Raw genomic sequence first — 13,938 nt, 5'->3', positions numbered from 1 at the left:
TGGTTTAACATTAAGTCCTGATCTTCTTCTAGGGGACTAAATAGTTGAGTCCACATCACACACATCAGGCACCCACATCAGGCAGCTCAAAATGGCCTATACTTCTGGGTCCAAGAAATCTGATGCTGCCTTCTAGTCTCCACAGACAACCCCCCCACATATAGTATATACAAATACATATTTTTTTTAATTCCTGACAATTTAAAACTTTGATAATGTTGGATATTTATATTTATTTTTGAAATCTAGTCTATCTTTAATACAGATTTATACCAAAGCTAAAAAAAAATACAAAATTGATATCTCACTGCAATTATAAAATCAAGTCCACAGTTTGAGAACTAATAAGATTCATATATTTCAAATTTGTTAATGCCTTAATAGAAAGGTACCAATATAGAACTAGAATCTAATTCTTGTGTCTAAATCAACAAAAAGTTGTTAAACAGTATGTTTTGTTCTTTGTGATGAACTTAAGGCAAGATTTTATGTTTTGTTAGAAATGTTTTATGTTTTCTACTGTTTGTGTTTCAGACTTGTGACTACTTAGAAAAGAGTCTTTAAAAAGTCAAAGTTCGGGCTGATGAGATGGCTCAGTGGGTAAGAGTGCCTGACTGCTCTTCCAAAGGTCTGGAGTTCAAATCCCAGCAACCACATGGTGGCTCACAACCATCCATCTGACGCCCTCTTCTCGTGTGTCTGAAGACAGCTACAGTGTACTTACATATAATAAATAAATAAATCTTTAAAAAAAAAAAGAAAGTCAAAGTTCGTTTCAGGATGAATTTGTGTCTTTTAAAATGACTAAGTTGTAAGCCACTAATTTAATTTGACTCTACTAAAATTGATGCCTAATGTTATCTGTGACTACAAGCACATATACTGTACACCTAAGCTTTATATTACATAAAATATACAAAGTTAAAAGCATGTAGGGTTCATGCAAAATAACCAACAAGTGTTATTGCTCAGCACAGTGCTTTCTAAACAGCCAAGTAAGGAAAGAGAGACAGTAACAGGCTTCAGCCAGCCAGAGACAATTCTGAGCAATGGGCTTTGCAGGCCAGAACATGCACAGCTTTTCCATGGCCACAAGCCAGACATTATCCTGGATAAGAATAAGAGACAATTTCTTGAGTTCTTTGTATATATTGGACATTAGCCCCCTATCAGATTTAGGATTGGTAAAGATCCTTTCCCAATCTGGTGGCCTTTTTGTCTTATTGACGGTGTCCTTTGCCTTACAGAAGCTTTGCAATTTTATGAGGTCCCATTTGTCAATTCTTGAACTTAGAGCACAAGCCATTGGTGTTCTGCTCAGGAATTGTTCCCCTGTGCCCTTATGTTCTAGGCTTTTCCCCCACTTTCTCCTCTATAAGTTTCAGTGACTCTGGTTTTATGTGGAGATCCTTGATCCACATGGACTTGAGCTTTATACAAGGAGATAAGAATGGATTGATTCTTCTACATGCTAATTGCCAGTTGAGCCAGCACCATTTGTTGAAAATGCTTTCTTTATTCCAGTGGATGGTTTTATCTCCTTTGTCAAAGATCAAGTAACCATAGGTGTCTGGGTTCATTTCTGGGTCTTCAATTCTATTCCACTGATCTACCTGTCTGTCACTGAACCAGTGCCATGCAGTTTTTATCACAATTGCTCTGTAGTACAGCTTGAGGTCAGGGATGGTGATTCCATCAGAGGATCTTTAATTGTTGATAATAAAGAATTCAAGAAGTTAGACTCCAGAAAACCAAATTACCCTCTTAAAAGTGGGGTGCAGAGCTAAACAAAGAATTCTCAACTGAGGAATACCAAATAGCTGAGAAGCACCTAAAAGAAATGTTCAACATCCTTAGTCATCAGGGAAATGCAAATCAAAACAACCCTGAGATTCCACCTCACACCAGTCAGAATGGCTAAGATCAAAAACTCAGGTGACAGCAGATGATGGCGAGGATGTGGAGAAAGAGGAACACTCCTCCATTGTTGGTGGGATTGCAAACTGATACAACCACTCTGGAAATCAGTTTGGCAGTTCTTCAGAAAATTGAACATAGTACTACTGCTATACCACTTCTTGGCATATACCCAGAAGATGCTCCAACATGTAATAAGAACACATGTTCCACTATGTTCATAGCAGCCTTATTTATAATAGCCAGAAGTTAGAAAGAACCCAGATGTCCTTCAACAGAAGAATGGATACAGAAAATGTGGTACATTTACACAATGGAGTACTACGCAGCTATTAAAAACAATGAGTTTATGAAATTCTTAGGCAAACGGATGGATCTGGAGGATATCATCCTGAGTGAGGTAACCCAATCACAATAGAACACACATGATATGCACTCACTGATAAATGGATATTAGCCCAGAAACTCGGAATACCCAAGATACAATTCACAAAACACATGAAACTCAAGAAGGAAGACCAAAGTGTGGATACTTCGTTCCTCCTCAGAATGGGGAACAAAATACCTACGGAAGGAGTTACAGAGCAAAGTGTGAAGCAGAGACTGAAGAAATGACCATCTAGAGACTGCCCCACCTGGCGATCCATCCCATAACAACCACCAAACCTAGACACTATTGTAGATGCCAACAAGAGCTTGCTGACAGGAGCCTGATATAGCTGTCTCCTGAGAGGCTCTGCCAGTGCCTGACTAATACAGAAGTGGATGCTCACAGTCATCCACTGGATGTAGCACAGGGTCCCCAATGAAGGAGCTAGAGAAAGTACCCAAGGAGCTGAAGGGGTTTACAGCCCCATAGGAGGAACAAAAATATGAACTAACCAATATCTCCAGAGCTCCCTGGGACTAAACCACCAATCAAAGAAATCACATGGTAGACTCATGGCTCTAGCTGCATGTGTAGCAGAGGATGGCCTTGTCAGTCATCAATGGGAGGAGAGGCCCTTGGTCCTGTGAAGGTTCTATGCCCCAGTACAGGGGAATACCAGGGCCAGGAATGGGAGTGGGTGGGCTGGGGAGCAGGGGGAGGGGGGAAAGGATAGGGGGTTTTCGCAGGAGAAACTAGGAAAGGGGATAACATTTTAAATGTAAATAAAGAAAATATCTAATAAAAAATTTAAAAAGAATAAGAGACAACACATACAGATTATGGATTATAGAAGAGTAACAATGATATTCTTCCCAGCCTTTTTTTTATCCTGAAAGACTCCCCTGACTGGATAACATAACCCTAAAATGTGTCCTCTACACACCCTGCATTTTTAAACTTAGAAAAATATATTTTCTTTCTCTCCAATATCTAATAACTAATAAAGCTTATATTTGTCTTGGTCACTGACACATACAGCATCAAGTAGGATGTATGTATTTAATAAACATGAATAAATTACTTGATTGGTAGGTGAATGGGCTGTTCCAAATGACAAAAAGTTTCTTCCTACCTACATAGCTTCATTTGTGTTCTTTCAAAGAAACAATCTATAAAAATACTGGAATCTTTTCTTGCTAAATTGGACCTTGCTAACATTTTTGTCTTCAGTCCCTTTAGATGCTGACTCTTGAAACCAACTGGCATCTCTTTAAAATAGATAATAATGGGCCTTCAGAGATCCTCCCACTCTCGATACAATGGTTCCCTTATGTGTATGGTACAATGCTGACCTCTTAGTGTCTTACAAACTTAAAAGTGCATTAAAATAGCCATGTGGACAATCTTGCTAATTAAACCATGGGAAAAAATACACTCTGATAATGATTATTTTGCTAGTAGTGAGATATATTTATATATAACCTATTTGTAATAACTAGCACTGTTTCCCAAATCTGTAAGAGATTTTGCTTGATTGTCAGTGCTATATACTTCTTCTAGTAAACCAAAGATTCTATATTTTGGTTTAGAAATAGTTTCCATATAGTACTTCTGTATAATTATGTTAGTTATCATTGAGTGTAGTAAGTGTATAGATGTCTCATACTACGTAAACCTTATAAAGATTAACATGTATTGGATATTTATAAATCTGTTTACAATTAACTTTCAAAATAGTTTTACTCTTGATAGCTGTGTTTTTGTAAAGCCTTATAGTTAACTGTGGATGTTTACTAAATAGTTGTTTTTCTGGAAAGCCATATTAAACTATCAACATTCTACAGAAGTACAGCTGTGACAAATGACCCCGAACAGTTTTGAAATGCTAGGACATTACTTGCAAGATAAGGAGAATGAACTTCAGGTATGCCAGAAAGTAGAAACTGAGGAGAAAGGGTTATTGGCACTAATTCTATTGGCACTTAATTTTCCATGTGGGCGGCATCAATCCAAACTAGAACATTTTTTTCCTCTGACTTCATGGGGCAATGGAGAATAATCCCAGAAGGATAATCAATAAATTTTTCTGAGAATATTATTCAGAGACAAAAGGGAAGCTATAAATACTGAAATAAAGTCACACTGGTTGTGGCAGCACTTTCCCATAATCCCACCATTTAGGAAACTGAAAGTGGAAGACCTTAAGTTTGAGGCCAGCCTAAGCTTCATGATGACACCCTATCTTAAATGAACAAAATGAAGTTGCTCAGTCATCCCTCTAAGAGGAACTAAAGCCAACAGGTTATTTAAAAGTGGTTTTCATGTACTGCTACCCTCCTGACACTAAGTGTGTTTTAAAGCTGGTCCTTACTTGCATTATTTTATTACACTTGTTCCAAAGAGACAAATTCCAAGACATTAAAACAGAGAGTAAGGAATTGCAACTGGCATGGCAGAAAATGAAGATATTCTAGAGACACTTGTGTTTCTCAATCTGACTTTCAGAAAGCTGAAGCAATGAACCCCAAAGAAATGGGAATTTCCCCAAGAATCTCAAGCTAGAAAGAATAAGCCTCAGTTAGAGGGAGAATTTGTGTCTTGGAAAATGATTCCAAACTTTGTTGGACTTCTTTTAATAATGAGACTGAAGCCCAGGCAAGGATAGGTCAATGGTAGGCAGGACCACACCTTCTCTGGAATTGCTTAGATGCAGAAATCCTTGGCCTTCTATTTAAACTTTAATCTCACTTCAGGCCCCCAAAATAGACCTTGGAGTTTCTGAGAATGAACACATAGGATTTCCCTAGATTTATTTCTCCCTCTTCTTGATATGACCATACTGAATAAATCATTTTTCTGTTTTCCACTATTAGAGAGAAAGAGAGAGCACAAGCGAGCTTCGATTCTTTCATCTCTCTGCTTTGTTACCTACATCTAAGTGCCATTTAGAATGTGCACAGAAGCTGGTATTTTTTTGAGATCTAAATATTAGAGGACATCAACAGCAAGGAGTGATGTGTGGCACATCTGAGGATGAACGCACTTACAACATAGTAACTGTGGTTTAATAAAATACGTTGTGAGGGAAAAGTAGTAGATAATTAACATTTTCTAATGCCAACTATGCATAATAAAGAATATTAATAATGCAGAAAGTATACATACTATTCTGAAAGGATCAGATAAGTAAATAAATATAAGCACTCTGCAAGATCCTTTAAGGACTGAAAAATCACTGCTGGAAATGCTGCCTTTTTTCATCATCTATTTACTTCCTCACTTTACATCCCAATCACAGCCCTTCTCTTCCCAAACCCACCATCACAAGCCTCCTCGCTTCCTTTACCCCTTCCTCTTCTTCTCAAAGAAGCGGAAGCCCCCCCCCCCCAAGGGTACAAACCCAGAAAAGGCTTTCTTTTATTCACCAAACTCATCACTCAGCCAGACCATAAAGCTAACAAGTTGTATACATTCATTTCACATTTACGGGGGGAAAAGCAAACAACATCAAAACACTTTTCAAGATAGCAATTTCTAAGGTTCTCTCTGAGCTCAATTATCCATTCGAGTCTGCTTCATTTAAATAAATATTCTAACAGCCACAACATAGTTCAATTAGCAATACTGAAAAACAGAAGAGACTGAGTGATGAAGAATGGATTTAACTCCCTCGTCTAAGATGGATGGGAATTACATGGTACATGTGAGATGTAATTTGCATAAAAATTAAAGCTCTAGCACTTAAGGCCAATCATAAGATAACCAGAACAAACAGCCCAGCTTAATGTGGCTGTATAATTCAATAATTGGACCAGAATAATAACATTTTAAACAGTGAATATTTTAATTAAAATATTACATAAAAGTACTAAATTATTTTAGAATTTCTAAACATTTTTATGACCACAAATGGTGGTACAGTAATTACTGAGTGGCACTTGAAAATTTATCTTAGATAAATAAAAATCCAAGAAGTACAAAAATAAAAAAAACATACATATTTGATATACTTGGAATCTTTCAGAAATGGCACAAGATTGGCATAACTCAACTTTATTCAGTTTATTGTTATCAAGGTCAGACAAATAGTATATATACTGTCAAAACCAGCAATTTTATTTTAAAGTCCTGAAGGCCATATTTTACACATATATATAAACATATGTGTATTATATGCAAGAAAAAAGTTAGCTCTGCACAGCTCATAGAGATTTAGCAAATCAACACTGAAAGCATTCTACTTGTCTGAATAGACAGAAATGCTCAGAGATGACTTTCAAGTTGTTTTCAGTTTAGGGTTCATATGTTAAAAAATTTCAAAGCAATTAAATAAGCGGTATAAGATTGCTAAATCAGTCTTTCTAAATTACCACTTTCTTTATTCATCTCTGCCCATATACCCTTTGACTCTAGCTATATGAATCTTTCCAGGCCTCAAAGATGTAAAGCATACTCTCCTCTCAGTGCACGGACAACCTTCATCTTCCCTTCTAGAATGACCTCCCAAATTCTATGGCTACTCAACAGAAAATAGATCGGATGCATTTAAAAAGGACGATATCACATATTTGTAAGTACCAGATCATTGCTTCACACAAATAAGAGATGTTTTTCAGTGAGCCAGTAGAATATGAGCTAGTCTATCAGAGCAGGAGAGAGTTTAGTAAGTGCATTAACAATGGTGCTTTTGGAGTGCCTGCTAGTGCCAACAGACAATGACTACTTACTAAAGAGAGAATTCACCTTTGCATATAACATGAAAAAGCTCTTGGCAAAATTAATTATATTGTATCAAATACATACTTTAATAGACACTATTTTCTATTCCGCTCAATGTACTTTTCATTAGTGAGTTTCCTAGGCAAAGTATACTTATAGTATAACTGCTTGAATAGTGTTTAAATAGATAACATTTTCTGTAGGCCAAAAGAACAGTAGTGAAAAGAGACTGTTGTAACCACTCTAGAAGAAATGAAGATATTCTAAAGGGATACCTCTCAATTTGAATATAAAACTATTCAAACAACAGACCCCAAAGAAATGGCAATTTCTCCCAGGAAATCTCATGCTTGGAGAAGAAAGAGGCCTCAGTCAGGTGGGAAACTTGTCTCCTAGAAAAAGATTTCACACAGTTCTAACAACTTGCTGAGACCACCTTACATAAGACTGAAGCCCATATGAATGGGTCACTGTTGGGCAGGACCCCACCTTGACTGAGCCTGCTTAAGTGTACATATCCCTGGTCCTTTGTTTAAACTCTACATTACTTCAGGATCCTGAAAAAGGACATGGGGGATAACTGAATGGATCTGCCCTTAATGTGGCTTGTGGACACATTGAATGACTCTCCTTTATCTGCTTTCCAGTTTTAATTTGCCTAATTTTTACCTTTCCATTTACCCTTTGGGAAATATATCACCACACCACCACATATAAACTCTGGATCACTAGATCTGTGTAGAGAACAATGCAGAGTTGTATTTCACTGACCTAGCTCAAGGAAAAGACAGACTACCCACCTCTTCTTAATTGTTATTGTTCTTTTTTATAATCAATTACTTCCTCCACTCTTTATTTTCCTACTATCATTTGTTCCAACCTGTATTTTTTTCAATTCTTTCTTTAAACTCTATTTACTAGTTCTTTTTCCCCATATCTGTCTTTTCAGTAGAGACGGGAGAACTGTGACTACATTTATCAGTAGTATTCGTTCTGGGTGATTTCTCTACAGAAGTAGTGTGTACACTCCAGACAGAAACAAACATAGAGGCATACAGGACTGATGAAATAGAAGTGAGGAGGTGGAACAGAAGTTAACTTGAAAGATCAAGAGCTGCTCCAGAATAAACTAATGATTATTAGATATAATATAAAATGGTAAGTGATTAGTTTTACAAGTAAGGGACATGTAACAGATATATCTGCATTTTAAGTATGAGAATTTATATCTGAAAACATAAGATCTCCACAATATATCTCCTGGTCTAGCCACTCCTATAGCTGAAATCCTTTCTAAAACTCATTACCAAGCAACCCCAAACAGTGCATCTGTGACCTGCAGTAAAATGAAATGAGGCAAATACAGCATCGTTCTCACAAAACTTTTTTAAAATAACATCTTTGTGAGAAAGTTCTTCAGTAGCCTGAGTTAATGATCATATCATTTTCACTGATGTATGCTCCTTTGGGTCATAAAGAAGAGGCACAGCCTATCTTTTCTATTCATGAAAGTGCATCTTACTTCCTTTTTCTCAATTCTGGACTATATCCCTATGTATGCTAGACTATTTTCCAGGGATAATAAAGTCTGTGATAATAACAAGTGCCACTAAACTCATCTCCGACTTTAACAGACACACTACTATTTTCTCTAGCTGAAACTGACAAGAAAAAAAAAAAGTAGTCATGCTTCATCTTAGAGATGCAGCCTAGGAGCTATTTCTTGGCAGCAACATAAAAGTCTCAGACAAGAGTGCCCTGTTTTAGAGTAATCACCAATGAGTCACTAACACACGACCTGTATATATCAGGTGCTTATTTTCTTCCTGAAATAGTGGGTAAGTGAATCATCTCTAAAAGAATAAAATATCATTAAATCTACTAAAAAGAAAAAGAAAGTCTTTCAGCCATGGTATCATTTATTATACTAGAAAATGAAAAGCACATACTTTACTGAAAAAGGAAATCATACACACACATACACAAACTTGTATTTTCCTGCAAAACTCAATCTCTTGGAAAAACCTGTGATAACTGAACAACAACAACAACAAAAAAGCCCAAGTACAATAAACAGCAAAAATGTACTTGTACAATCTGGTCCTTGTTCATCAGCATTTCAAATAGTCAACTTCAAAGGGTTGAAATTAAAAATAAAAGCCTGTAGAGAAACTATGGGAAGATGTTCTGGCCTGAGGGGGAAATGCTGTGTTGGTTTTTATACTGCATGTGTCTTCCCAAAAAGACCTGGGCAGCTGGAGTTACAGTGTTTGTTGTGACTTTTGATGTGTGTATTTTATCTACTGAGCCAATGTACACCTAAGCTGTGGACTGGACCACTTCTGGGAGTCCAGAATATATAAATAACCCAACCTACCCATTTAAAATATGACTTATAGAACTGAGCAAAAGGTTCTCAAGAGAACTAAAGATAGCCAGAAAGCATCTTTAATTGTTAAGCACCCATAGACATCAGGAAAATGCAGATCTAAACCACTCCAGGATTTCACTTCACTCCAGTCAGAGTGACATCCAAGAAGTGACTCTGTCATCCAAGAAGTGACTCCATCATCCAAGGGTGACAGTAAATACTGCTATGGATGTGAGGGGAAAGGACCCTAGAGAGTGCCAGTGCTAGTATAAACTACTTCAGTCTCTTTGAAAATTGGTCTGATGTCTCTCAAAAAACTAAAAATAGATCTACCACATGAGAAAAGCAAGTATCTATGAAGTGTTTGGCTCCAAAAGGGATATCTACATCACACCCACTGTCCCCTATGCCTCAAAACCTCCAGGAAGGACTGCAAGGTGGGACTGAAAAGACCAGAAGATGACCAGCCACTAGGAACCATTTTCTGGATGCATGTCCTAGTACTCATGAATTCAAAAATTCTGTTTGCTTACCTAAGATCAAGCCAGTCAAACTTCCAGCAAGGATCCGAGAGGACCTCCTCAGCCCTAAGGAGGAGCCATGGAGAGTTTGACTGCAGGGAAGGGGAGAGTCAGTTTTCCTCAGTGGTCTAACCCCAAGTCTGCAGACCATACTCCACTGGATGACTCCACACCTATACCCACACTTCACTGAATGGCCCTTATTTCAATGGGTTAAAAAGAAAAGGAGGAAGGCAAGAGAACAGAAGAAAAGGAGGAGGTGATAAAGGTGACGAAGACATTTCCTACCACATGGCAGGGATGGAGCAGGGATAGAAGGACAGCTTTCCTCTTCTTTTTCTCTATATAGGCCTCTGTACACCAGGCAGGCCTTGAACTCGGCAATCTATCTCTGCTTCCTGAGTGCTTCCTGAGTGCACTCAGTGAGGGATAAAAGACATGAGGCATCATGTGTAACTAGAACAGCTTTGGTTAATCCATGATAACTATTTTATACTTGAAAGGGAATTCTCTACAAAAACATCTACATTCAAATTTCTAGTTTCCTGCTTGAAGGATGATGTGAGAAAGACAACATATGACAGCTGACAAGGGGTTTCCACAGAGGGACTTTTTCTTAGCAAAAGGAAAGGAGCAAAAGATCCATGTCTTAGCCAAATGTCACTGCTAGAGAAGCCTCCAATTTCCTTCTACTGCACAGTAGCTGACTAACACTGTGTGCTACAACATCTCCAAAAGCAGCAGAGTGGGATTACCACAGAGTACCACAGTCCACAGTCCAGCGCTATGGGGCACCAAACCACCACAGACCACCAAGGCTGAGGGGATAACCAAGAGACAGACATCTTTCAGCTTGTGGCCAACGCCTCAACTCACAACGACTCTGGAGCTCCGGTGACTTAGACCAATATTGGACTCTGGTTTGTGCTGACCTTCTGGATGGACAGCTCTCATGATTGCTGTTGGTGCTCCTGGGCACAACTGATAGTTTGCAGGAGCTGCTGTAGAAGCAACTCAGAGCCAGGACTTGGCATTAAAACTGCAAAATATTTAATCTTCAAACAGCTGGTGAAAGTACAATGGATACCAGGATATACAGAAGACAGCAGCTTAAGGTAATAAGCCTTTCGGAGGTCAATAAGCAAATTCTAAGATGCTGGGTTGGGGTGGTTTGAGAACTGACCTGGGATCAAAACCAGAAGTGACAACACTTCATCAAGGGTGGCCCAGAATCGGGAATCTGGAATAAACTTTAGCCCTAAAGTCAGTTTCCTTAGGAAATCTAAACAATTATTTGGAGAAATCGCCTAGACCATGCATCTCACCTTGCTAATAGCACTTGAGCAGCCACTGTCTCGAGTTGTATCCTCCGCCATGAGCACAATTGGAAATATATGCCAACCAGACGTACAGGGGGCTACCCCTTTCAGTTTTCCAATGATGATAGATAGGCAGTAGCCGTGTACACTATGGCTCTAATCAGAAAAAAGAGAGAGCCTACAACAGATAATTTGTCAAGCAGATAGACACCAGGCACCTTCAGATTCTCCTTTAACACATGCCATGGTCAGATAGAGTCTCTGACAGAAACAGTTCTCCAAACCAGGAGAGGTTGTGTGACAGTAAGGGAGACTTGTTGCTTCTGTACTAACAAATCAAACATTATCATTTAAGAAAAAAAAAACTTTACAAAAATTATTTTAAATCAAAAACATGAATGAAATAATTTCTGGTACCAGAAAACTATTAAAACCCATGGCTCACAATACTTTTCATTGTTTTGCCTGGTCCCTTACTCCCCCTTATTATGAGACTTGCTATAGAGCCTTATATAATAAATGGTCTTTTAAAGTTCATCAGATAGAAAATTTCCTCAGTTAGGCTAATGATACTCAGGAACTAGTATTTATCACTTGGTCAAGATCAAAAATTTAACAATAACTTTAAAATAAAAATTGGGAAATGAAATGACTAAGGTGACACCATCCTCTTCTGACTCCATTTTATGTTCGATTAAATAATTCTCAGCCCTTTATCTGATTCCCCCAGTGGTCACATATGCCTTGGCAACACATGTGAGACTTCCACAGCTTTGACCATTGGCCAGATGTATTAGCCAAAATAATTGGCAAGTTATATCTAAAGTAACTACTATGTTCTACCAGGGATAAATGTTTCATGGCTACTCTGACCTTCATCTAACTTTGATGCATCTTTCTGGGTTTTGATTTCAAAACTGTGTATTTCTGAACTTGGGGACCAAGAAACTTTTCAGAACCACAGCCCTGCTCGTGATTTGGCCACCAAGAAAGGACTTAAAAGTTTTAATTAATTAATCAAAAACTTTCTCATGTGGATCAGTACAGTTGTCAAGGACACACACTTAGAAGAGCCATTCTGTGTTTACCAAAAGAAGCAAGCATCTCCTACCAATGGCCTACACACCACACCCTACCCAATACAAAATTGTAAACTATTTAAACATTGTAAAAATATTATTTGGGGCTTTTTTTTTTTTTTTTTTTTTGGTAACTTGATTGTGATTCTCCAGGATAAACTTTGTAGAGGTCAGGTGGGGTTGCATTATCAAAAGGTTGGTCAGACGTGCATGCTAGAAATTAAATAAGAATGGGCAAGGGCACTTTAGGAATTGCAGAAAGAGCAGGTAAATGGGGCATGAAGAGATAAAGTAGGAAGTTAAGTACACAGGAGAGGGTTCTTGGGTGACAGGAGAGGAAGCTGGAGTGCAGAGGCTAGGTGAAGTGTTGTTATCTAGAAGGGTAACCTGACCCCTGAGAGCTGATAATGGAGTGCCTATAAAGGCTTTAAAGTAGCAGGGCAGAGTCTCATTTTGATATAAGTACTATGGCAGCACAGGAGAAAATGGATTCCATCAGAGCAATGGAGTGGGTAGAGTCCAGTTAAGAGAATGGTCCGTAGTTTGAAAGAAAGTATGAGGTCCCAAACTAGAGAAATGCAGTGAAGAATGGGAAATATTAAAAGTCAATGTCCTCTGATTGAATTAATAACAATCTTATAGCCTTCAAGCCTAACAGAGTCATTACATACCTTTAAAAAAAAATACATGCGTTAAGTATTTGTAAACTGATGTTGAAACCCGAGTCGGCTGACTTGTTTCCTTTACCCCCGATTTCTACACAAAAGCACCTTTTCTCATAAAACTCCAAAGAAACTGGTTATTCGACGGGGAATAACACTATGTATAATCCCACTCACAACACAGATTCTGAGAAATCTCTACTTTTGTCTGTTTTGCCCACAGCTAATTTTTGAAGGAAGTCTTATGTCCCGGTCTGGGAGCCCCGCCCTGCACACCAAGACAGCGCCAAACTTTTGTTTTGTTTTGTTTCCTTTTGTTTTGTTTTCCTTCTCCAGAGAGGCGAGTGGCCAGGCCTTCCTCATCACTCACTCAGCGGGTTGCGGGACTAAAGCCCCGCGGTGTAAACAGTTACCCGCAGGGATTAAGGAGAAGGCGAGGGAGGTTTGTTGAGACTGCAAAGATTAAAGACTCCGATCCTCATAGTCTCATCTCCAGGTCGCCACTTGCTGAGGGGCTCCCTCCATGAGTTACGATAGACGGTCCCTTCTATAATTATTGTAATGCTTGGGCTCAGAGCGAGCGGGGAGTGGAAAACTAAGTTTCTTTTCACTTACCCTAAAGGCCGCCATACCTATGACCCTCTCGGCTCAAGTTTTCAGACGGAGAGCGCAGAGGGACAAAGCAGTTCACTTTGCCTTGCGTCACCATAGCCCCGCCCCTTTACGCTAGGAGCCCGCTGGCCCTGCCCTTTCCCCGCCCTCCTGCCATTGCTTTTGTAGGCGCCAAAGTCAATTGGTTAGCACTTCTTCAGAGCAAAGGGCCTATCTTTGCGGTTGACATTCCAGTCCTCATACATCTAACCTCTAAGAATAGTCTCCACACTCCAATTAGAAATTGTTTTCTTGGGTGAATGACTGGGTGTTTACGGGATTTGTCTAGATAAGAACTTAAAACTCAACTGCCTTAATAAACAACCATA

General features: G+C 38.7%; 1 protein-coding gene across 3 annotated transcripts in view; it reads right to left on the bottom strand.

The window, feature by feature from the left end:
• The window catches only part of Apool (apolipoprotein O-like), a 61,404-nt gene extending 47,746 nt beyond the window's left edge, over window positions 1–13,658 (bottom strand). For 2 of the 3 annotated variants that reach the window (NM_026565.3, NM_001313734.1), the window contains exon 1: window positions 13,574–13,658. In NM_026565.3, coding sequence (NP_080841.1) covers window positions 13,574–13,588 — 15 coding nt within the window. In that variant the 5' untranslated portion in view covers window positions 13,589–13,658. The remainder of the gene's footprint in view (window positions 1–13,573) is intronic. The other variant, NM_001313733.1, reaches the window with a different exon arrangement.
• Window positions 13,659–13,938: the final 280 nt, after the last annotated feature.

This window comes from Mus musculus, chromosome X, assembly GCF_000001635.26.
Source record: "Mus musculus strain C57BL/6J chromosome X, GRCm38.p6 C57BL/6J".
Classification (NCBI taxonomy): domain Eukaryota; kingdom Metazoa; phylum Chordata; class Mammalia; order Rodentia; family Muridae; genus Mus; species Mus musculus.
Note: the sequence above shows the minus strand (reverse complement) of the source record. Positions and strands in the feature narration are given on the sequence as shown.